General features: G+C 27.9%; 2 protein-coding genes across 6 annotated transcripts in view; one reads left to right on the plus strand and one right to left on the minus strand.

Moving 5' to 3' along the window:
* LOC107441423 (rho GTPase-activating protein 18) overlaps positions 1 to 24,191 on the minus strand; it is a 276,037-nt gene that overhangs the window by 105,226 nt on the left and 146,620 nt on the right. The gene's annotated exons all lie outside the window — the stretch shown is intronic.
* On the plus strand, positions 179 to 22,541 carry LOC107441425 (uncharacterized). 2 transcript variants are annotated; one of them, XM_016054681.5, is made up of 3 exons: positions 179 to 442; positions 17,917 to 18,155; positions 22,144 to 22,541. In XM_016054681.5, the coding sequence occupies exons 2-3, from the start codon at positions 17,971 to 17,973 to the stop codon at positions 22,289 to 22,291; spliced, it is 333 nt and encodes a 110-aa protein (XP_015910167.3). In that variant the 5' UTR covers positions 179 to 442; positions 17,917 to 17,970; the 3' UTR covers positions 22,292 to 22,541. The 2 variants fall into 2 exon arrangements, with proteins under 2 accessions (XP_015910167.3, XP_015910166.3); XM_016054680.4 differs by lacking the exon at positions 179 to 442 and adding an exon at positions 13,588 to 13,779.

Below are 24,191 nucleotides of genomic sequence, written 5' to 3' on the forward strand. Positions count from 1 at the left end.
AGTTCAATACAATGGCTATTAAAAGAAACAATAGTTTCGCAAAATGAACTGAATGAAGTCGTATCGAACAGGGAAATGAACTTGTGGATATGTTTGACAAGGGGTTAAAAAGAAAGTGATAAAAAAAGAAAGAGAAACCGGCAAAAGCATAAATAGCTTTCTCTAGTCTTAAATAGAGCACATCAACATTACGGAAGAAGGCCAGCGTACTATCTCCTTTTACGTCTATTTTCAAACGATTTCTTCGTGTTGCCACCCATCCTACCAAAAACACTCGCATGTAGAAAACATAAAACGATTTTACTTTTGAGTTAAAGTTAATGTAGCGTATTGCAAGCCTCAAAGTTTATTTTTTTGCAAACGATAGAAATAGTACTGAGATCTGAAACGATGGAAATGGAATAAACAAAAAATCATCGGTGAAAAAAAATATCTCAACAAGGTAAGTAGTTTTAATATTTTAAATTACGTCTGAAATAAAACGCTTATGTATAAGGTAGTGATAAGCCACATTTTCTAAAGTGTTCAGGTGTATTTTTTCGGACAAAACACCATGATTTTTCCATGCTGGCAATAAGAGGTTTCTGTTTAGATGATACTGTGGAAATCACGATAAAATTCTGGAAACTTGTAAATGCTAATGTAGAATCAATACTAATGACGAATTGGATTTAAAAAAAAAACAAAGAAGTTAGGCTTAGCACTATATTGCCCAAATCCATCAAACATATTGTGGCTTAACACAATCTTCAATTAATAGTGTTGGTCTAAAGTCACACTGGATTTTCCTTAACACTCATACTTATTTAAGAAGGAATTTATTATTACTTTCTGTTGTCTACTATTTTCATTTAGTTTTCGTTTTTGTATGCTAATTAACTACCATTTTATTGAAAAAATAATTGTTTGAAGTTAGTTTAGTGACGTAGAATAAAGTAATTTTTTCTTCTTGAAAATAATCGAAAAAACGTTAACGATTTATGTTTTTAATCAAACAAAACAGAAAAAAAAATGTTCATTTCCGTTTCAAAAATAATTTACGTATTAAAAAGTGAATGTTAGATCATTTTAGTATAACATAGTTTTGAAAAATGCATTGATTATGCTGAAAATATAATATTGCCTTTCTTTTCATATTAATTATTTTCTTTAGCATTCCATTTAAAATTAAAAATTCTAATCAAGCAATTTCGTGATTAGATATTTTTATATGGAAATATTTAAAGCATAGTAGGGAATACAAAATAATTAGCAAATTTTTTTTTCACTTTTGCCACCACTTGTAACGTATAAACTCTGCAAATGAAATAAAATCTTTAAGGAGAGGTCAAAACCACTTAGCCAAAAAGAGCATACTTAAAAGTATTAAAAAGGTGCATTGCACCTTTCCCTCAAAAACAAAAAACAGGTTAAGCCAATACGATGCCACTATCTGACCAGAAACTTCTTTGGTGAATTTTAATCTAAATAATCCTTAACCACCGTAAGTGTAATTCTTACACAGAAAAAATATATGTAACAGTTACTGCAAAATAAAATCGAATATTACAAATATTGTAGAAAATATAAACCAACTAATCATTATAAAAACCACCAAAATAGTTACAATTATCGCCAACACCTTTCTGAATTCCTTAAAAAAACTCGCCCTAATAATAGGTCAATGAAGCCTTCTTCAACTACTATTTTCCTTTTCTCTGGAGTCCTTGAAATCACAAACTGACTGTAAATAATGAATAACTGGTTGATACCTATTGCTTTATTTTTAGAACATTTGCTTTATTTTAACTTCTGCTTCAATTGGGCATTACCTGCAAGCGCCAACATGTTTCTGATTATTAAAAGCATAGAAAGCTAACATCACAAATTTTAGATCGAAAGTTCAAGATAATAAGGAAAATTCTTATTTTTTTTTCTTTTTATTTATAAAGAGTTTAATATAATACTTAAAATAATTTTAAGCCCGATTCTACTGATATGCGAATCACAAGTATCAAGGACATAACTACTAATATTAAAAAAATAAATAATATTTGACCGCATAAATATGCCCTAGAAAATACTTTAAAACGTTTTCCTTTATAGGAAAAATCTGAATAATTATTGATTTTTCCTGAAAATTAAATTTTAAAAACATTAAAGCAATTAAATATTGATATTAAAGACATTTAATATTGACTTACTCCTTTGAAGCAGAACTTAAACATTATTTTAAACATTTTTATTCATTATTTTGCATTATTTTAGGTCAAAACAAGTGAAAAATATTATATTTAGAATTTTAATAGTTTATACCAGTGTCTTTTTCCATATTATATTTTATACCAGTGAGTCAAAGGTAAAATCTTCCAAACATGGCTTACTTCCAAACAATAATTTTCAAACTTAGCCCTTAATTGCAGTTATTTAGAAAAGGAGAAACAGTTAATCATCGAAATTTCTTTAATTTACAAAATTAATTATTGAAAATTTTTTGAATATGATTGAAAATACTTATTTAAAACTATTTTTTTTAAATTTTAGTACTAATATAATTTTAATAATCTAACAGATTATTCTAGAATTCTTTTATAATTAAAAAATAACACAATATATTTCTGCTTGTAATTAAAGCGTCAGAAAAAATATAAAAAGGAGACCGGATTTTCTTTGGATAAACGAATGATATGTGTGCACACTTTTTTTTAAAATTCCCATAAAATATTCGAAGTATGGTAAAATACACAAATAGTAAAATTAACATAAAGAGATTCAAACTTTGAACCGCTCTTCTATTCAAACTATTGGGACAATATTTTTTAAATTTCAGCTACCTCCTTATATTATGAAGGTCAGAAATACAAATCCGTTGATAAAAAGGTATATTTATACAGAAAGTACTTTTTTGTGACGGATTTTGAAATAAATAAATAAACTTAAAATGAAAATTGAGACGAAGTGTTACATTTTACAATTTTCTTCAAACCAAACTTCTCAGTCATTAATGAAGAAGAAAAAAAAACATAGTATAATAAAATTTCTGTATTCGTGATAAAGAAAAATTTAATTTCCTAAAAGTCACACCAACGTTGCACTTGATTTAGATACTAGATACAAAAATTTGGAATTATTCACTGATTTTAATAATTTTTGCCTGGAAGGAAAAATGTCGCCAAATCTCTTAAATAGTTTAAGATATTTTCTTTTTAATATTTCAGCTATATACCCGTTTTAAAAACCAGATAATGCGTCATAGTAAATAATATATAAGTTTTTAAATGAAAGCTTTGCCTTGCGTTTAATGAACTCAAACTGTGGATTTATTTATTATTTATTTTCCTAGAAGAAAAAGCTTCAAACTCATTGTGGTTCGAGTCTTTTAACCACAATGTGTGCTACAAATCTCTCCAATAATCAATGTTAAAAAAATAATAAATAAATAAATTCCAAGTCGTGACATAATGTTACTGATGTTACGATTCATGCAATAAATCATTCAGTCTCATAGGAAAGCCTTTGGCGAAATTTCACAAGCTTTCGCATAATCGAAACCGGCATGACTTGCATAGATGACATAACACATTTTGTTCGAAAAAAAAATGGCAAAATAGAGGTCATTCACGTGTTTTTGAGGTATCGCGTCTATGGACACTCCTAAGTGTCTTTTACTATCCCAATACAAATTTTGAACCATGCCTTAAACTACTTCCGGTCATCCTAAATCTAGTGACCTAGAGAAATTCATGATATGATGGATAATGTGGGAACAAATTAAATTGTTTCTTTATTCGATAAAACTCTAGTTTTTGTTAGAGGAGCGAAGTATAAATCTGTAGAAAATGTGGGTATAAATTGACGAGTGTTTATTTGTAAAACTCATTTTTGCTGTTAGAAAAAGTATAAATTGGTAGAGAATGTGGGTACAAATGGATGTATTTTTCTTTGTTAAAACTCACTTTTTGTAGTTCGAAGTAAGAAGTATAAATCGGTAGAGAATGTGTTCATAAATTGAGGAGTGTTAATTTGTTAAAACACATTTTTGTAGTTGGAAGTGAGAAGTATAAATCGGTAGAGAATGTGTTCATAAATTGAGGAGTGTTAATTTGTTAAAACACATTTTTGTAGTTGGAAGTGAGAAGTATAAATCGGTAGAGAATGTGTTCATAAATTGAGGAGTGTTAATTTGTTAAAACACATTTTTGTAGTTGGAAGTGAGAAGTATAAATCGGTAGAGAATGTGTTCATAAATTGAGGAGTGTTAATTTGTTAAAACTCATTTTTGTAGTTGGAAGTGAGAAGTATAAATCGGTAGAGAATGTGTTCATAAACTGAGGAGTGTTTATTTCCTAAAACTCATTTTCGTAGTTGGAAGTGAGAAGTATAAATCGGTAGAGAATGTGTTCATAAACTGAGGAGTGTTTATTTCCTAAAACTCATTTTCGTAGTTAGAAGTGAGAAGTATAAATAGATATAAAATGTGGCAATAAACAGTTTTTATTTTTCGATTAATTTCATTTTTGTTATAAAAGGTGAGCCGTATAAAGCGGCAGAAAATAAAAGAACTGCATTGTTTTTTATTCGATGAATAAAAAATTTGTTGACAGAAGAAAAAAAATTATAAAACTGCTGAAAATCTGAAAACAACTAGAATTGCTTATATTCGAAAAAAAAAACAATTTTTATTTTTAAAAGTGAGGCACATAAATCAAGAAAATATGAAGATAAACTGAAATATTTTTATTCGATGAAATTCGTTTTCGTTGTTAGAATTTAGGATGAAAATATGGAAGTAGGTTTAATTGTTTATTTATTCGATATAACTCTAGTTTGTTAGAAGTGAGAAATATAAATTTAAAAATAAACTTTAAACAAAGCATTTGTAGTCTTTGATATTTCTCTACTTTAATTTCACTTAACTTCTTACAAAAAAAATATTTTTCATTTAACTGTTCCTAGTTGTAATAAAATTTATTGCAAATATTTATGAACTAAGAAAAAGGGTTTAGTTTCTAAACTATAAAATATTAAGAAACTTGGAAACAACTTTATATGCGACAAGTAAACATTGCGTTCATGGTTTTATTTCGACTTTAACCGTGATTGAATTTGATAATTATTCGTCAGATTTTGACTACGTTTTTTCTTAATTTACTTTCTTTTTAACTATATGCATTAGAATCATTAAATAAAAATTTCTAAAACAGGATTTTTTTTATAATTACATTTTTTGCCACATTATAATTCTCTTTAATTTCCAAAAATTTGTAAAAGTGGTCTTATTTTTATAGAAAATCTGAAACTGTAAAAAAAAAAACTTAATGGTTATGAAATTTTTCCGGATTTATATGGAAATTTACACAATTTCACTAAACTGAAATCGTCGAATTACCGTATTTTGTTGTGTACCTGTCAATCTGGTGTGTCAGCAAACACTGATAAATTTAAATTGGATTTTATGTGTATACAGTGTATAAGAATACCTCAGAATGTTAAAAAACACTAAACAAATATACAATTCTGTTATTCAACTGTAATTCAGAAAAACTTTACAATAATTTAAAAATTAATGCAATATTTTTTACCATTTTTCATTATAAAATAAAATGCATAAATTAATAATATTAATTTTACATATCAAAGTATATTTATTCGCTATTCTATAACGGAGGTTTGGTGACTGATCTTTTCGTTGTGTTTGGTGATTGTTGTGATGAATTTATGATTAGATAACAGGAAATTTTAATTAATTTTTTCAAAATATTGACGTTGGATGCTAAGGATTTGGGCCAAGGCATTTTATCATGGTAAATAAAAATTGGAATATATGTATTGATAATAAAACAGCAGAATATTTTAGACACTAAAAGAAGTATATAAAAATATTAAATTATAAATTATAGTTACATTCTCATCTATATTTGAGCTTTAAAAAACTTATTCCTGAACAAAACATGTATTGTCAATGAAATTTGATATTAATGGATTATTATCACAGCTTTAAGTGTAATACATAATGGAAAAGATATTATTTAGATAAATCTATGATTTAAACCATGCTTTTTATTTTTCCTGGCCTTTTTTGCAGTTCTTAGAGATTGCCTTCCCTGCACACACTCCTAAACGGCATTTGTTGAAATGTTTAATACAATTAATTTCTGTGACATAAAAGTTGTAACTTGACAAAAAATTCCATGTTATTATTTCAAAAGTTACACTTCTGATGTAAAGTAACATTAACTGAAATGAAAATAGAGACATTTGGAAATAACATTTTAATAGCTTGTATAAATTATAAGTACAAGGAATAGTAAAAATATATCCAAGATTTTGAAAATGTAAAGAAAAAATTGAAATATAACTAATAATCAGTCCTAAGTTTCTTGCGACACTAACTTTTAGCGGCTACGGACGATCACCCATTTCGCTCACCCCTATGCCAGGATCTCCTAAAAGAGAGAAGGCCTCAACACTGGCTACCATAAATAAGAAATTTTATCCTTTAGTAGTCCAAACGTAATTAAATCTTTCTTATTTTCCCCACTGCGCAGCGTAGTGTCCTGAACGTAGTGACAAGTTTATTATTCGTCGTTATGTCGGACTAGTAAATTGATCAGTGCTGAGGCCTTCTCTCTTGTAGAAAGTGTTACCTAAGAACGGCACTGTTAAGTGCCTAATAATTCTAGATAGAAGAGAAAATACTGATTTTAACAAAATATGTAACTTTCATAAGAAATGTGAAATTTCAAATTTTTGGAAAATACGAAAATTTATATATTGTGGTACTCGAGAGGAGAATTGCTAATTGCTTTAATTTTGCTTGTATTTATTATACATTAATTTGTTATATTAAGAGTTATACATCGGGAAAAGATCTTCATATCCAAGTATGTCGCATCTGTGTAAGAGTCGACCACCTAGCTTGCATTATAATTTTAGGAAAATAAGGTATTTCAGAATTTTTTTTTCATTTGCCAACAGTCCGTTAGCAAATTTTTAAGCATACACAATTACCGAATAGAGAACACTTGCAAAAATTATAAAATTTCTTAATAATATTAATATTTGTTATACAGTGGTAGTAACATTTTTTTAAATATTCATTTTTTGAAAAACATGACAATCACTGAACAAGAAATAAGTAACTACTTGAGTAAGCTGTAATCTAATATTCATAAGATCACAAAGACATAAAAAATAAATGCTTTGTTATAAATACATTGTCATTGAAAATACCTTTATTATTATTTTTTTTTTGTAAAGTTAAAAAAATTGTATTATAAATATATTGTGGTACTCGAGAGGAGAATTGCTTTGATCATGCTTGCATTTATTTTGAATTAATTTGTTATATTAAGAGTTATACATCGGGAAAAAAACTTCATATTAAAATATGTTGCATCTGTGTAAGAGTCGACCACCTAACTTGCATTATAATTGTAAGAATAGAAAAATACGGTATTGCAGAATATTCCTTTCTTTTCTATTTTTTCATTTGCCAACAGTCGTTGGCAAATTTCTGAGTGCATACAATGACTTTTATGGATAACTAGAATAAAATTTTAAAATTACTTATTAATATTAATATTTGTTATACGGTGGTAGTAAAATTTTTTTAAATATTCATTTTTGGAAAAACATGACAATCACTGAACAAGAAATAAGTAACTCTTTGAGTAAGCTGTAATCTAATATTCATAAGATCACAAAGACATAAAAAATAAATGCTTTGTTATAAATACATTGTCATTGAAAATACCTTTATTATTATTTTTTTTTTGTAAAGTTAAAAAAATTGTATTATAAATAAATTGTGGTACTCGAGAGGAGAATTGCTTTGATCATGCTTGCATTTATTTTAAATTAATTTGTTATATTAAGAGTTATACATCGGGAAAAAAACTTCATATTAAAATATGTTGCATCTGTGTAAGAGTCGACCACCTAACTTGCATTATAATTGTAGGAATAGAAAAATACGGTATTTCAGAATATTCTTTTCTTTTCTTTTTTTTCATTTGCCAACAGTCGTTGGCAAATTTCTGAGTGCATACAATGACTTTTATGAGATAACTAGAATAAGATTTTAAAATTACTTATTAATATTAATATTTGTTATACGGTGGTAGTAACATTTTTTTAAATATTTCTTTTTTCAAAAATATGACATCACTGAACAAGAAATAAGTAACTCTTTCAGTAAACTGTAAACTAATATTCATAAGATCACAAAGACATTAAAAATAAATGTTTTGTAATAAATACATTGTCATTGAAAATACCTTTATTATTATTTTTTTTTTTTTTTTGCAAAGTTAAAAAAATTGTATTATAAATATATTGTGGTACTCGAGAGGAGAATTGCTTTGATCATGCTTGTATTTATTTTACATTAATTTGTTATATTAAGAGTTATACATCGAAAAAAAAAAACTTCATATTAAAATATGTTGCATCTGTGTAAGAGTCGACCACCTAACTTCATACCTGCCAACTTTTAATCCTTTCGAGGATGATTTTCCCCAGTGGTAGTAAAATGGAATTTAAATTATAATTTTGGACAGAAACATACACAGTATTTTGAACTAGCTTACGCGGTCTGATTGATTGTTATTACATATTAATATATACAATTAATTTTTTTAAAAATAGTGGTGGATCAAAAAGATTATAAATTAAGTTTATAAATGCAATGAAGCATACATTTACAACCACTTTAAATACAGAAATAAAATTTTACGCCAAATGCGTAAAAGTTAGCAGGTATGTAACTTGCATTATATTTGAAGGAACCGAAAAATACGGTATTTCAAAATATTCTTTTTTTTTTCACTTGCCAACAGTCGTTGGCAAATTTCTGAGTGCATACAATGACTTTCATGAGATAACTTGTATAAAATTTTAAAATTACTTATTAATATTAATATTTGTTATATGGTGGTAGTAACATTTTTTTAAATATTTATTTTTTAAAAAACATGACAATCAATCACTGAACAAGAAATAAGTAACTCCTTGAGTAAGCTGTAAACTAATATTCATAAGATCACAAAGACATAAAAAATAAATGTTTTGTAATAAATACATTGTCATTGAAAATACCTTTATTATCATTTTTTTGTTGCAAAGTTAAAAAAAATTGTATTATAAATATATTGTGGTACTCGAGAGGAGAATTGCTTTGATCATGCTTGTATTTATTTTACATTAATTTGTTATATTAAGAGTTATACATCGGGAAAAAAAACTTCATATTAAAATATGTTGCATCTGTGTAAGAGTCGACCACCTAACTTGCATTATAATTGTAGGAACCGAAAAATAAGGTATTTCAGAATTTTCTTTTATTTTTTTTTCTCATTTGCCAACAGTCGTTGGCAAATTTCTAAGTGTACACAATGACTATTTCGAGACAACTTGAACATACCCTCCAACTTATGAAGATTTTGAAAATAATTCTTTCTAGTGGTAGCGAACCAAAGTAGAAATTTTTAAAGCAAATGGATCTCTCATAAAACATTTATCAGAACTTAAGAATCTAGCCATATGGCCTGCACTTTTATAAGTAATAGTGGACAAGTTACGCTAAAATTAATTTTTTTTAAATATTAAGACATTAATTTTGCTACCATCTGATTTCTGAAGATTTCTGAAACTACGGAAATTCCGTAGCAGTTGGAGGGTATGCCTGAATAAAAATTTTAAAATTACTTATTAATATTTGTTATACGGTGGTAGCAACATTTTTTTAAATATTCATTTTTTGAAAAACATGACAATCACTGAACAAGAAATAAGTAACTCTTTCAGTAAGCTGTAAACTAACATTCATATGATCATAAACACACAAAAACAAATGCTTTGTAATGAATACATTGTCATTAAAAATACCTTTATTATTATTTTATTTGCAAAGTTAAAAAAATAGTATTATAAATATATTGTGGTTCTCGAGAGGAGAATCGTCTTGATTATGCTTGTATTTATTTTACATTAATTTGTCATATTAAATATAAATGAAAATAAATACATCGGTTTTATACATCAGAAAAAAATCTTCAAAACCAAAAACGTTGCATCTGTGTAAGAGTCCACCACCTAATTTGCATTATACTGGTAGAGACCGGAAGGTAAGGTACATCAGAATTTTTTTTTTCATTTGCCAATAGTCGTTGGCAAATTTTTAAGTGTACACAATGACCCGATTAAGACAATATGGATAAAGTTTTAAAATTGGTTATTAATATTATTATTTGTATAGGTGGTAGTAACATATTTTTTTAATATTTTTTTTTTCAAAAACATGACAATCACGGTGAACAAGAAATAAGTAACTCCCTGAAACTCTTCACATCCAAATATGTTGCATCTCTGTAAGGGTCGACCCCCAAATTTGCATTATAATTGTAGGGACTGGAAAATAAGGTAAATCAGATTTTTTTTTTATTTGCCAACAGTCGTTAGCAAGTTTTTAAGTGTTCTACGAAAAGACCAAATCTGACTTGAAAAAAATTTTAAAATTTCATATTAACATTAATATTTGTTATACGGTGGTAGTAACGTTTTTTTAAATATTTATTTTTTTCAAAAATATGACTATCACTGAACGAGAAATAAGTAACTCTTTGAGTAAACTGTAAACTAATAATCATAAGATCTCATCGTCATTGAAAATACCTTTATTATTTTTGCAAAGTTAAGAAAAATAGTATTAAAAATCAATGATTATTATATTTAATTGCTTATTATGAAGTTTCCATTTCGCACATCTCATGATATTAACTATTTGCAGTCTGATGTCTTCTCTGAGAAGGTTTCAAATGCATGAAGTCCGAATTTTTGAATATTTTCCTATCTAAATGCTTAGTAAAGATTAGTCTTTACATAGAAAGTTAATTAGGACTGTATTTTGTTTTATTTACATTCTTTAAACTCTTTCATTTGTTTGATAAGCATGTTCAAAATACTCTAATTTAAACGTTACTTATTTAACAATAAGTATAAGTATATAGTATAATTTGTTACCGAAATAGTTCGTTAATTATTTCTGCTAAATTTTTTATGCGGAAAAATAACTTTTTATTAATATAAACAGTAAAACACATGCTGAAAAACAATTTTTTAATTATTGCTGCAAAATACTTTTTTGATTTTAGGATGACCTTTAAAAAAAAAAGATTTTTCAAGCATGGCGGTGCGGTGGATGGAATTTTAATTTAGAAAAGCATACAATAACGAGAGGCGTTTTCAGCTTATTATTATTGAACAATGTATAAATTCTTAAAGTTTACTTTTACATAACTATTATGAGAAATTTAAATTTGTCAATACAATGAACAATCTTGAAACAAAATGAATATTAGGTTTTTATTTTACAAAAAAAAAATTGTATGTATTTATTAAATCTGTACCACAAAGAAATATTTTCTAAGTAACAAAACGAACAATGAAAATATTGAGTAACTCAAAGCATCAATTGATATAAGATTTTTTTTTTAAACAAGTTTCAAAAAAGTATCTAGGTTAAAATCTTCAACATCTCCCAAAAGGGCCTCTTGAGCTTACGAAAACGATGGCCATTCCCTCTCAGTAGGTGTAACGCAATTTATCATTAAAAATATATTACGTTATGTCTTAGCCATTCATTACTCTTAATTATCATGAGCATATTCGGGCGAACTTTTGGCGATAAAAGTAAAAGCATAGAAGTGTACAAAACAAATATTGTTTAATTGCGTACAATTTCTGAGCAATATTTAAAAACATAGTGCTTGAATGAAAAATTCAGACGATAATCTATTAAGCAACCATAACAAAATGGTTGCAACTAGTTCTTTCTAATTTTTATTGACAGCTAAAATTGTTTTTTCCCCTTTTTTCATTTTTTTTAAAATAAATTCAAAACAATTCAAATAGCTTCAAAATCTGTAAAAAAAAATTTTTAAAAATTGCCGATCATCAAAATTCAATGTTACACTTATTGCCAATATTGTAGTGTCTGTTAGTCTTGTTGAAAATGATGTGAAAGACAGTGTAAGTTCAGGACGCTGAACAGAAATTTCAGGAAGGGTAAAGAAAATATAATACCTGAAAATAAAATTATTTTATTCAAAATAATTTATAAGTACTTCTGTATTCGAAACTTTATTTTTTTTCCCTTTTATTTCTATAGTGATTCTAAATATTTAAATAAAAAGTTAAGAAGCAGTTCCCAAAATTATTTATATTTATTATTTTAGATTTAATTACATTTTTTTCTTTTTATTTTAATGGGGGAGTAATACTAATTCTACAAAAGCGCCGCAAATATTTCCGAATTTCATACCCTTTGGATACTGCGGAATTTCCGTATTTTCAGAAAATATTTTTTTTTTTACTGATAGCAAAGTATTTTAATTAATAAAAATTTGAAAACATATGTCCACCACTAGACATAAATAATTTCAACAAATATATTAAGTTCCAAATAGTTGGTTTAACTCCACAGTCGATAAAAAAAATTTTTAAAGAAATTTATGTTTTAAACATTTTGGAAACAGTTCACTACCACTGTTTAATATATATTTTGCTTGAAACTCAAATGTTCATACCTGCCAACTCTTCCGGATTTTCCGGAAGATTTTATTTTCATATTTAACGTGGTAGCAATACTCAGGTTATTCTAATTAACTTTTTGAATTATAATGATAATTATAAATGAATTTGTCCACCACTACATATAAATAATTATATATCAGAGCATAATAATCCTTGCGCAAGCGAATTTCAACGGGATCAAAATGTAAATATATTTTTGAGTCAGAATGTTTTTCGTTTATTGTTTTACAACCACTCTGAAAATCCATTCTCGGAAAGAGTAAAAGTTGGCAGGTATGAATGTTTAAGGGTGCGGAATTTTAATCCTTGACTCAAAGATCTAAACCAGAGGTCAATCTCAAAAGACTGAAGTCTTATTATAATTATTTTAAAGAACTTCAACCCGTAATCTTTATAGCGAACTATCAATTTGCTTGCATCTCACTTAAAATTTACTATTAGAATTCTATACCAAAAATGAAGCATTAGTCAAAAATAAAATCACTTATTTTTAAATTAAACGTATAAATTAAATTTATCGATTAAATTTATAGATTTATCTGAACATCACTTAGGTGAGTAACAAATTTCTTTTTTTCTCTTTAATTTCCTTCAAAATATGAATAATGAATAATTATGAATAATATATTAACTTTTATTATACAAAAACTCATAAAAAAATTAGCTCTAGGCCTATAGTTCCAGATTACAAGTGAAAACTATAAAGGTCAGAAATGCGGAAATGATCTGGCTATTGAAACTGGTTTATAGGATATTCCACAGATTCTCATTGTCAACACATAGTTAAAATAAATTTTATTATAATTATTTTTTAAAAAAATAATCATCCAATAGTATTTATTTCGATCCACCATACTCTCATACTTTTACTTCCAGAATTTCGTCACAAAAATTATTGAACATTAAGAAATAGATATTTGCTCCGAGCTATTCTGACCACAAAAATTGCAGCAGTTTCACAAGCCGGGGACAGTTCTACAAAAAAATAAAAGCTCTGGTAACCATAAAAAATTGGGTTGAAACGATAACGACACTAATGAAAGAGAAAGTGAAGTGAAATAACGAATAAAATAAATACAAAAAAAAATATTTCCCGCAAGACCAGTAATCGTGAAGAGGTTCTTTTTAGGATATTCCGGCTTATTTAAAGTCAAAACCACGAGCAGAATATAATAGAAAACGATATTACGCATTCGGAAGTGGAGGGTAAGTTTCTTTTTTGTCAAAAACTTTATAAGCGGCGCATTTTGACTGTTTTTAAAATAATCCACTCGCAACTACTTTCACTTTCACTCGCAAGAGATTTAGTTTTGGCAGAATGCTCATCGTATTGCTTTGTTATTAAAGGGTGGATTTAAGTTTGAGAAAAGAAAAAGAAGGTTAAGGTTCAACTTTCTCTTTTGTTCGAAAGTTCTGGAAAATACGTGAGATGAATAAGATAAGTTAGGAAGAATAAGGTCAAATAGTGCATTGTAAGCTATGCTGAACTGTAAACATACTTAATTGGCGAAAAACTATATATGCGGACTCACGTTTGGCATAGCATTGAAGATGTTAGCCAAAAAACGCGGAACAAATGCCATCCCAATGCTAAATGATTTGGCGACCGCCCTATAATTAAAATTTGATAAAATGAAAATATTTTCCATGACAATTTATCAGAAATGTTAATTTTATAACAGTTTAGTTATTTTTGCAATAATTGGTATTTAATTCCGTTGAAATCTGATTAACTCCCGTTTAGAGATTTATAATTTTTTTTTTTTTTTTTTACAAATATCAATTTCCTTTTAAAACAAATTTTTCAATTTTGCTACGTTTAAATAGCAACTTATTTTGATATGTTTAAATAGAAACTTATTTTGATATGTTTAAATAGAAACTTATTTTGATATGTTTAAATAGAAACTTATTTTGATATGTTTAAATAGCAACTTACTTTACTATGTTTATTTTAGCTATGATTATTAGCTTAGATGAAATAGCAACTTTTTAGCAAAATATTTTTAAAAAATTACTTTTGAATTTAATAATAAAGAAGAAAAAAAACCGAAAAGATAAAAATATATTTTAAGCAAAAAAAAATTGCTATGGAATAGCAGAGATGCCAACTGCTCCGGACAAGCCAAAACAATTAAGAAAACGGTAAATAACTAGAAAGTAAATTTTGCAAATATTATACTATTTTTGCTTGCTTTTTAAAAGGTATATCATGATATAAGCTCTGTAAAGAGGTGAATTTTATAAGCCTACGAATTATTTAGAAATAGTGGTGGATAAAAATCTACTAAATTGAATTCATTAAACCAAGAATCACAATTGATAAACTACCACTTTAAAATATATATTTGCTCTCCGGAGCAAGTTGGCATCTCTGGAATAGCGGTAACTATTTTTTTTTCTTCTTTTTTTGGCTATGGAACACAAATGGGTAAAGAATTGATAGATTTTTAACTATGGTCAACCTTTGGTTGGAACCCCGACATAATAAAAAATTAATTAGCTCTACTAACTAACCAACTATCAAACAAGCATAAAAAACTACAAATTATTTCGAAAAAGACTATTTATCTTGAAAATATTTATTATGAAAAGAGAGTAAAATATTTAATATTATGAATTTGTTTTTGGTATATGCATGTGCCGAAAATGAATAAAATTTGATTTTCAAAATAAAACTGCGATAAAAGTAGAAAATAATCATAAATGAAATGTAATTCTTCATTCTTGAATTTAGATATTCTATTTTGAATTGAAAAACTATGTGTAAAATACTTGATTTTTTTTATAAAGGCGTATTTTCATAATTTATTTAATGCAATGTTATTGAAAAAATATCTTTAATCTTTTAATTTTACATAAATAAGTCCATGTAAACAACCGAAACATTGAATAAGATGAGGATTGTAAATTGAATCTAGATATAATAATAATTGGTTAAAAAAAATCCTAACGTTTCGAATTCCTGTAAAACTTCCTCTGAACTCTTTGAATCCACAGAACAGCAAATAAAGAATAGGAATACTAATAACCTCAAAAAACATGCCGTAAACAGGATCCTCGGAAAACAGTTTCTGAGGTACGAGCAGGAGTTTAAAAAACATGTTTTTCTGAAAAACGTAATTAAAAGTGGAAAAATTTGTGTGTGAAGCATGTTGCATAGTTTTATATTAAACCACTGTAGCTCATTCAAAAGATCAAATTACGGAGAATAATTTTTATCGCAAGTTCGAAGTTTACAAAAAAAGCAAGAAATATTCGATTTTTAAGAAAGTTTATGGCAGCCATTTTTAAAAGTATTTATTATCAATCAAAAGAAACATTTTCCAAAAATATTTGCTTACAAATTATTTAAAAGAAGTCTAAAATTAAAAAAAAATAGAAATAATTATTCTGCTAAGATCTTTTTTCACTTTTGCTATTAACAACTCTCAAATATGCGAACTGTCAAATGTATGACGAAAACGTTTCCTTAACTCGGAACATCATCACCTTGCATTGTAGATAATTGTTAACAGGGTTCCCGCGGTCCTTGAAAAATTTAAGAAGTGGTAGCAAATTTAGGGTGGAGCTACAATATACTTATTTATTTTAATATACTTTTTTATCGTAAAGTGCTGAAATTTTCGTGCATATATATATTTTTTAGAAAAAAACTTTTAGTGGTGGCTACACAGAAATAAAAATGTCAAAATTTCTTTTATTTTTATTACCACTTTTTAAAATTCTCAAGGACCGTGGGAACCCTGGTTAACTAAAATGACGAAACTAGAATGAAGATAAGACAATTCGAAACTAGAATAACGAAATGATTCTTTTCTTTTGACGAAATTAGTTTCCTCAGAGAAGTGACGAGAGTTATTTCATCACTTTGAAGAAATGATCGCTCGGAGCATGTACAAGGAAACAGTTTCGACAAAAACGAAGAAAGTTTCGTGAAATTTGAGTAGGGGAGAGTGGGGTCAATTGTAACATTTTTTACTTAACTATTTTTAACTAACAAAAAATCCAATATATTATTAGTATTAATTGACAGACGAGTAAAGCAGACTATCCTCTACTAGAAAAAAAAAATCTTACTTTAAATGTTATTATATTAGTTATTAACAATTTTTGACAGTCGTGCACTTGTTACAATTGTCCCCACTTACGGGGTCAATTGTAACAGCTCATAAATTCAACTAAAACATAGTTAATTATACATATTATCATAGTTGTGATATATTTTTTTATTGATCAAAATAGTAGTGATATTTTAGGAGTAAAAATAATAATGAGCAGAGACCTAAAGGGTTAAAATTTCAACTTTAAGGGGTTAAAAATTTTAATTTATGCTGTGAAAGGTGACAAATAAAACAATGCACATGCAACATAATATAAATGATATAGGAAACTATTGGTGGTTCTTAAAGAGTTAAGTAATGGTTTGTAAACATAAGATTATTTATTTTCTGCTGTTACAATCGTCCCTTTACTAATTGTTACAATCGTCTCCCAGACGCCATTTTAGCTTCATTTGTTAAAAACAATGCTAGTTAATTAACAAAACTAATTTTTTTTATGGAATTGTTAATTAAGGTATCCAATTACATATTCGGTTAATACTTTTTATTTGTTTAAACAAAATTACTATGTTACAATATAATATTCTAATACCAAAAAAAGTACTTACGTAGCGGGAAAATATCTTTTGTGACGTAACTCTATCAAAAGTACATAAAAATGGTTGTCAGCAGGGGTGTACATGTAGATTTATTAAATACACCTTGTGTGCCACCTAGGAACCAAATCTAGAACCCGACACTCGAAATATTTGCTCTGTTGCAATCGTACCCTGTTACAATTGACCCCACTCTCCCCTATCAATTTTTTAAAGTGTAATACAACATACATTTTATGTCTAATTTAGTATGTGCTTTTTGGAAATACAGCTATCAACGAAATTAAGAAAATTAAAAATATGCAGAAATTCGAATAAAATTGTTATCTGTATAGCATTACTATTTAATAACTGCTTTTCAAATATTTGTTTATTTTGAACACAAATATTTTGCAAATGCTCGTAAGAAAGCGTATTAACGTTCATCGAGAACCACTTCTAGTCAGAAAAGAAACTAGCTAATTGGCACAATAAAGCAATATTGTTTTCTTTTATTACAATTATTGTTTGTGATATTTTTATTGTTTTTATTGAATTTGGCATCGCAACCAACTTTAAAAAAATAAAACTTTGCTTTTCTTTAAAAATACCATTAAGAGTTATTCACTCTCTGATTAACATTTCAATATTTTAAATATATATTAAGTTTTAAAGAATTAATAAGTTTGATAATATCTGTTTAGGTTATTTGGTTCATTCCTTGCTCAATAAAAGCTAACAAACTTCATACAGTAAAGATGACAAGTAGTCAGCAAAAAGCCGTAGCAACAGTAATCACCATCCTTCTAGTATGCGCATCCTTTCAAGAAACACAAGCTCATGTCAAAGTGAAGAAACTTATCAAAGCTGGTCTTGTTCTAGGAGCTCTAGCCTCAAGAAAACTTCCAAGAGTGTTACCCTTACCTATACCCATCCCTGTCAAGTAAGTTACAAAGTTTTTTCAAACTATTTACTGAATACAAAACATTTTGAAAACTGAGAAACCATCATGGTAAAACACAGTGGCGTGCAGAGAAAGGGACAGCAGCTCCAGATGTCCAGTCAAAGGGGGAACCAATTCGACGACTAAGCTCACTAAACTTATAATTTCTAGATTACTAATATTATTTTAACACTTGCCCCCGAGCCGTGATGGTTCACAGATGGAGCGTTAGCCTTCCAATGAGGTGAACCGGGTTCGAATCCAACGATGGCTGGACGATACGAATCCCAACCGGCTTGCACTGACCACAGTGCTGACATAAAATATCCTCAGTGGTAGATGCATTATGGGTTAGAGACCCTTTGCCGTCAGGCTAACCGTGAGAGGTTCTCGTGGTCTTCATCTCCATGCAACGCAAATGTGGGTTAGTTAAATCAAAAAGTCCTCCACGAACCAGGTACTTCTCCCAGTACGTTAAATCTGCTTAGTCACAAAGTCCTTCATGTTCCCATAACAAATCATACCTCTGGGGGTATTGATCCAGGAGTTCCCTTGTCTTCTGGATTGGGCTCAAAATTATAAAGCTTCGGAGTTGAACATTAGGAGTCGCAAACCCGAAAATTGGGTCAGCTGTTCAACGACGGCTATAAAATAAAATAAAAAACACTCGCCTCCCAATGAGGTGACCCAGGTTCGAATCCCAGCGACGACTAGTCGATACGAGTTCCGCACCCAGCTAGCACCGATCACAGTGCTGACTTGAAATATCCTCAGTGGTAGACAGATCATGGGTTAGACTTCTCTTGCCGCCATACTAACAGTGGGAAATTTACGCAGTTTTCATCTTCGTTTAATGCAAATGCGAATTAGTTTCTCCCTCCTAATACTTGATCCAGGAGTTCTTTTGTTTTCTGGATTGGGTTCAAAATTGCATGACTACTTTGTTGAACATTGGTAGTTGTAAACTCAAAAATTAGGTCGAGGGTTATAAAATAAAGACGAGGGTTATAAAATAAAATAAAATAAGATAATTAAATTTAATTGAATAAATAGGTGACTTAAGTGTTATAATTTAAGAATAATAAATAACAATTTTTAAGCAAATTTAAATATGAAGTTTGAGGTCATTAATTATTAAATATATTTTGCATTAAAGAAAATTTAAGAACGTTTTGTTGTAACTTATAAACTCTTATAAAAAAAATTCTTTTTGACTGCTTTTTTATAAAAATAAATTTAAAATTTGGATTTAAGTTTTTATGAATGTTTACCGTTCCAGTGTTCGATTAATCCGTTCCAGTGTTCGATTCGTCGTTCCATTTACTTCTTCCTGCGATTTCATTCCTCTTTAAAGAAGAAACTAATCGGGGAGGTTACCCCACACATCTCTTCACCCCACTACTACAGCTGTATTGAAATTTTAAAAAAATAATATTTTATAAATAGTTACTAAATCTTTAATAAGAACAACACTTATTATTAACAAAACCAAATTTTTTAGGTAAATTTACAGATTGCACAATAAAATGAATGGAGAAATAAAAATTACAACATAAAACGTTTTAGGTAATAACATAAACTAAATTTAATTATAATTTAACATTAAAAGAGATAACACTTCGATTGGTGAAAAAAAAAGTGGAGACTTAAATTAAATAAACAAGCGGTCATTTTTCCTCTCCTTTCTTTTTTCGAAAATTTTTAATGATAAAAGTAGATCAAGGCAAAAAGACTCTGGAAAAAAGAAGTTTCATTAAAATGTCTAATGTCTCCATTCAAAAATTTTAATCCTTCAGAATCCATCAATTTGAAAAGATTCGTGTGGAAGGCGAGTTCTTTAACAATTTACATGTTTTAAAGTTGTAATGTATACATTAAATTTATTTTGCCTACCCAAATTTTTTTACTTAAAGTTCTTTAAAGTCAGTATGCTTAACTAAATTTTGACACATTTTAATATTAATTTTATTGTTTAATTAACTTTTTACAGCCGTAGATTATTGCCAATAAGATTTTTTTATAAATATAATTCAATGCTAGCAAAAAAAAGTTTTCAAAAAGTGGCCATTAAATGAAAAGAACCTATTTAGAGTGATCGCCGACTCACTAAGTTATTAGTCTACCGGCTACAGGCTACTTACAGAAAATTTAAATTTTCAGGTCTAATAAGGATTATATACAATATTTACTTCACGGTTGCTATCTTTCAACGATATTGACCATTTTTTAATTTTACTATTTTTTTTACATTTAAAGTGGTCTCATTTTGGCTACGACCACAAAGAAATAAATTAAAATTATATAAATGCAAGGGTAAATTAATGATTGTGTGTTTGAACTTTGACGAAATATCAGTAGAACTATTACTTGGTACTGTGTTCAAAATAAAAAAAATTGGTTCACAGATTAATAAAAAATGCAAATTTAGAAGAAAAAAAAAGGTAGGAATTTCGACTGAAGTATACTTTGGACAGTTTTTAAGCATATATATTAATTTTTTTTATTATTATTTTGAGTCCAGTGGATTTTCTTTAAGACTGTTTCGAAGGCTCTGTCGTAATATGAAATGATGCTTTTTGCGAATAATATACTATTTTTATAACTGCTGTGAGTTTGCAACTGTTAATCATGGCTGTTATGTCAAGTTTTGTCAAAGCCTGCGCTGTCTACGCTTATTTGAAATGGCAATATGAAGAAAAGCCACAGTTTTGTTAAAATGAAAAGCGTTTGTGGTCTATCTTTTAAATATTTAAAAATTTACTTCAATGCTGCATTACCTGGGCTCTTAAAATTAGCAAATGTAGAAAATAAGGCAGTGATTTTGATAATTTTCATCTAGGTGTAAAAATGTGGTCATATAAAATATTTCAGTTATTTATCTGTTTTAAAGTCCAGATAATTCTTCACTACAAGATTGTAAATATAGATTGAAATCATCGCATTGCTTCAAGTGTAAGGCACTTAAAGACGCGACAGAGCTTAAAAAAAAGGCCTTAATAGCTAAAAGAAATACTACACTCTAAATATATCCTACAATATGCACACAAAAAAATCAAATGTATAATTTTTATTTTTATAAAAAATAACTAAAAAAGGTTAATTTAGTTCAATTAATTGCATTTTTTAAAAATATTTTATCGCAGTTTTAATCTTACTCACTTCGAGTTTACATATTTCTAAGTAAAAATCACGTTTTCTGCCATTATTTAACAAGATCTTTCGAAGATCTGTCACCAAAAAAAATAAAAAGTCACAATTTTAGTGCCCTACACTTGAAGCAAAGACATATTTTTTTAAAAATACGCCACCTTGCTGTAAAAAATCATCTGGACCTCAGAATGGACAAATAACTTTTAAAAAAAATCACAAATTTAGCGACATTTTTTAACCTAGAAGAAAATTATCAAAATTAATGCCTTATTCCCTTTTTTTTTTCAAATTTTTATGAGCCCAGATACTTCAGCATTGGAGTAAGTATCTAAATATTAAAAAATGTAGACCACAAATGCATTTCATTTTCTCAAAGCCGTGGCTTTTCACAGTATTGACGTTTTGCGCTATTTTCAAAATTAAGACAGAAAGCGCTTGCTGTAGATAGTCCAAACTTGACCTAACGATCAAATGTTTAAAACTCACATCGATTAAGAAAATAGCGTATTCTTCGCAAAAAAGTACCGTTTCATGCAACCACAGATCTTTTAAAACACTACCCTAATTCTCGAATCTCAGGTTAAAAACTTACTTATAAAAACCTTCTTTCACTACGGTACAAGTTGGCAACTCAGCTGTCATATGGCAAAATTTCTGAAACTTATGATACACTGCTTTGTGAAAGAAAATTTTCACAATATTACGGGTCAACATGCACCAAAAACAAAATTAAATTCATCGGTTTTTCTGAAATACATTATTTAGAACCTGCGAAATATTTTATCTTCAAATAGAAAATGTTCTATTTCTAAAATTATTCCTTATTGAATTTCTATAGCCTCAACAAGGAACAAGAATTCAGCGGAGGTCATTTTGGCAATGAATACTATGGAACTGGATACGGATATGGTCCGGCTGGAGGTTTTGGACAAGGAGTCTATGGTGGTGGTGGCTATGCTGCACAGTATGGACAACAGTGGTATTAGTTGGACAATTCATGTTCATGATTCAGAGATTCATCAACTCATTAGGACATCAATCAAATGCATTTAAGCTCATTGATATAATTCCATTAGAAATTTCACTATCACCAAATCATCATCTTCAAATGTTCCTGTAATCATCGATGTTTAGCAGTAACTGAAATGACCGATTTGTATATATTTCATGTATGTAAGCTATGTAGTTTTCTACGTTCCCTTGTTTCTGATTTTAAGAAAAATAAATGAAATTACATTAAAGCGACTGCTGTATAATGCTCAATTTTTGAACAACCTTTATAACTTTAAAAAGATTCATTTTTACGAACCATTTTTTTATAGTTAGAGGTGTTTTCTTAAAACTTGTACAAAATTTGAGTTCAAACTATTTTTTTCGGGTAGAAAGTATCTACGAGTTCAAATTTATATACATTTTTTGCGGTAGTTAGAAGTGTTTTCTTAAACTTGCACCGAATTCGAATTCAAAACTATCTCTTTTTCAGATAGAAAGGATTTAAGAGTTCAAATTTATATGCATTTTTTACGAGTTTTTTTTAACGCAGTTAGAGGTGTTTTCATAAACTTGCAAAGAAATTTAATTCAAAACTATTTTTTTTTCAGATAAGAAGGGTTTGTGGGTTCAAATTTATAAATATTTTCAACGGTAGTTACAATTTATTTATTTTTTCATACGCTTGCGCAGAACTTGGATTCAAAACTACTTTTTTCAGGTAGGCAGGATTTATGAATTCAAATATACATAAACTTTTCTCGGTTTTTGTAGTTTTTGGAATTTTTTTTCAATTTTTTTTTTAATAGCAAGGCAAAACACAAAAGTATGAGTGTGAAAATGGGTAGATCAAAAGAGCAATAGTCAATATGACCGAAACCATCACATTAAGAATTCTCTGGCACGTATTGTTATAGCCTATAAAAAATAACTTTTTTAAATATTTAATTAGAGGAATGAAGAATTCTCATCGTTTTAACATTAATAATCTTAAATTAGGTTAGGACTGATAATTTGTTTTTCCTGTGTATACATAAGCTGAAAATAAGTCAAATAAGTTATGGTTTACTTCGAGATGAAATTTTAAAAGTACTGCTATAAATGCTGAAAATAATTATTGAGGAAACATATTTCTTTAAAAAGAATTTAAATATTTTATTTTAATTTGAGAAGCGTGATAGGAAATACTTTATAAAAGCATATAATATTTAATAAATGCATATTCCTTTCATCATTTGTTCAATATAGTGCTTTCAGAAAGGTATTTTCCTTTAAAAAGTGCCATTTCTATTTCATTGGCATTTCACTTGAAATTATTTCATTAAGACGACCGAAAGATTAAATAAATAATGTTTGGGATAATGTTCGGGAAAGATTAAATAAATAATGTTTGGGATAATTTTCGGGAAAGATTAAATAAGTAATGTTTGGGATAATGTTCGGGAAAGATTAAATAAATAATGTTTGGGATAATGCTCGGGAAAGATTAAATAAATAATGTTTGGAATAATGCTCGGGAAAGATTAAATAAATAGTGTTTGGGATAATGCTCGGGAAAGATTAAATAAATAATGTTTGGGATAATGTTCGGGAAAGATTAAATAAATAATGTTTGGGATAATGCTCGGGAAAGATTAAATAAATAATGTTCGGGATAATGTTTGCGAAAGATTAAATAAATAATGTTTGTGATAATGTTCGGGAAAGATTAAATAAATAATGTTTGGGATAATGTTCGGGAAAGATTAAATAAGTAATGTTTGGGATAATGTTCGGGAAAGATTAAATAAATAATGTTTGGGATAATGTTCGGGAAAGATTAAATAAGTAATGTTTGGGATAATGTTCGGGATAGATTAAATAAGTAATGTTTGGGATAATGTTCGGGAAAGATTA

Source organism: Parasteatoda tepidariorum, chromosome 5 (genome assembly GCF_982258835.1).
Source record: "Parasteatoda tepidariorum strain Cologne lab strain chromosome 5, Ptep-v5.0, whole genome shotgun sequence".
Taxonomy (NCBI): domain Eukaryota; kingdom Metazoa; phylum Arthropoda; class Arachnida; order Araneae; family Theridiidae; genus Parasteatoda; species Parasteatoda tepidariorum.

Excerpts from the sequence above, each read along its gene's own strand:
- LOC107441425 (XM_016054681.5), top strand. The coding sequence starts at position 17,971 with ATGACAAGTAGTCAGCAAAAAGCCGTAGCAACAGTAATCACCATCCTT. Across the intron at positions 18,156-22,143 it reads CCTATACCCATCCCTGTCAA|CCTCAACAAGGAACAAGAAT; the intron begins GTAAGTTACAAA and ends GAATTTCTATAG.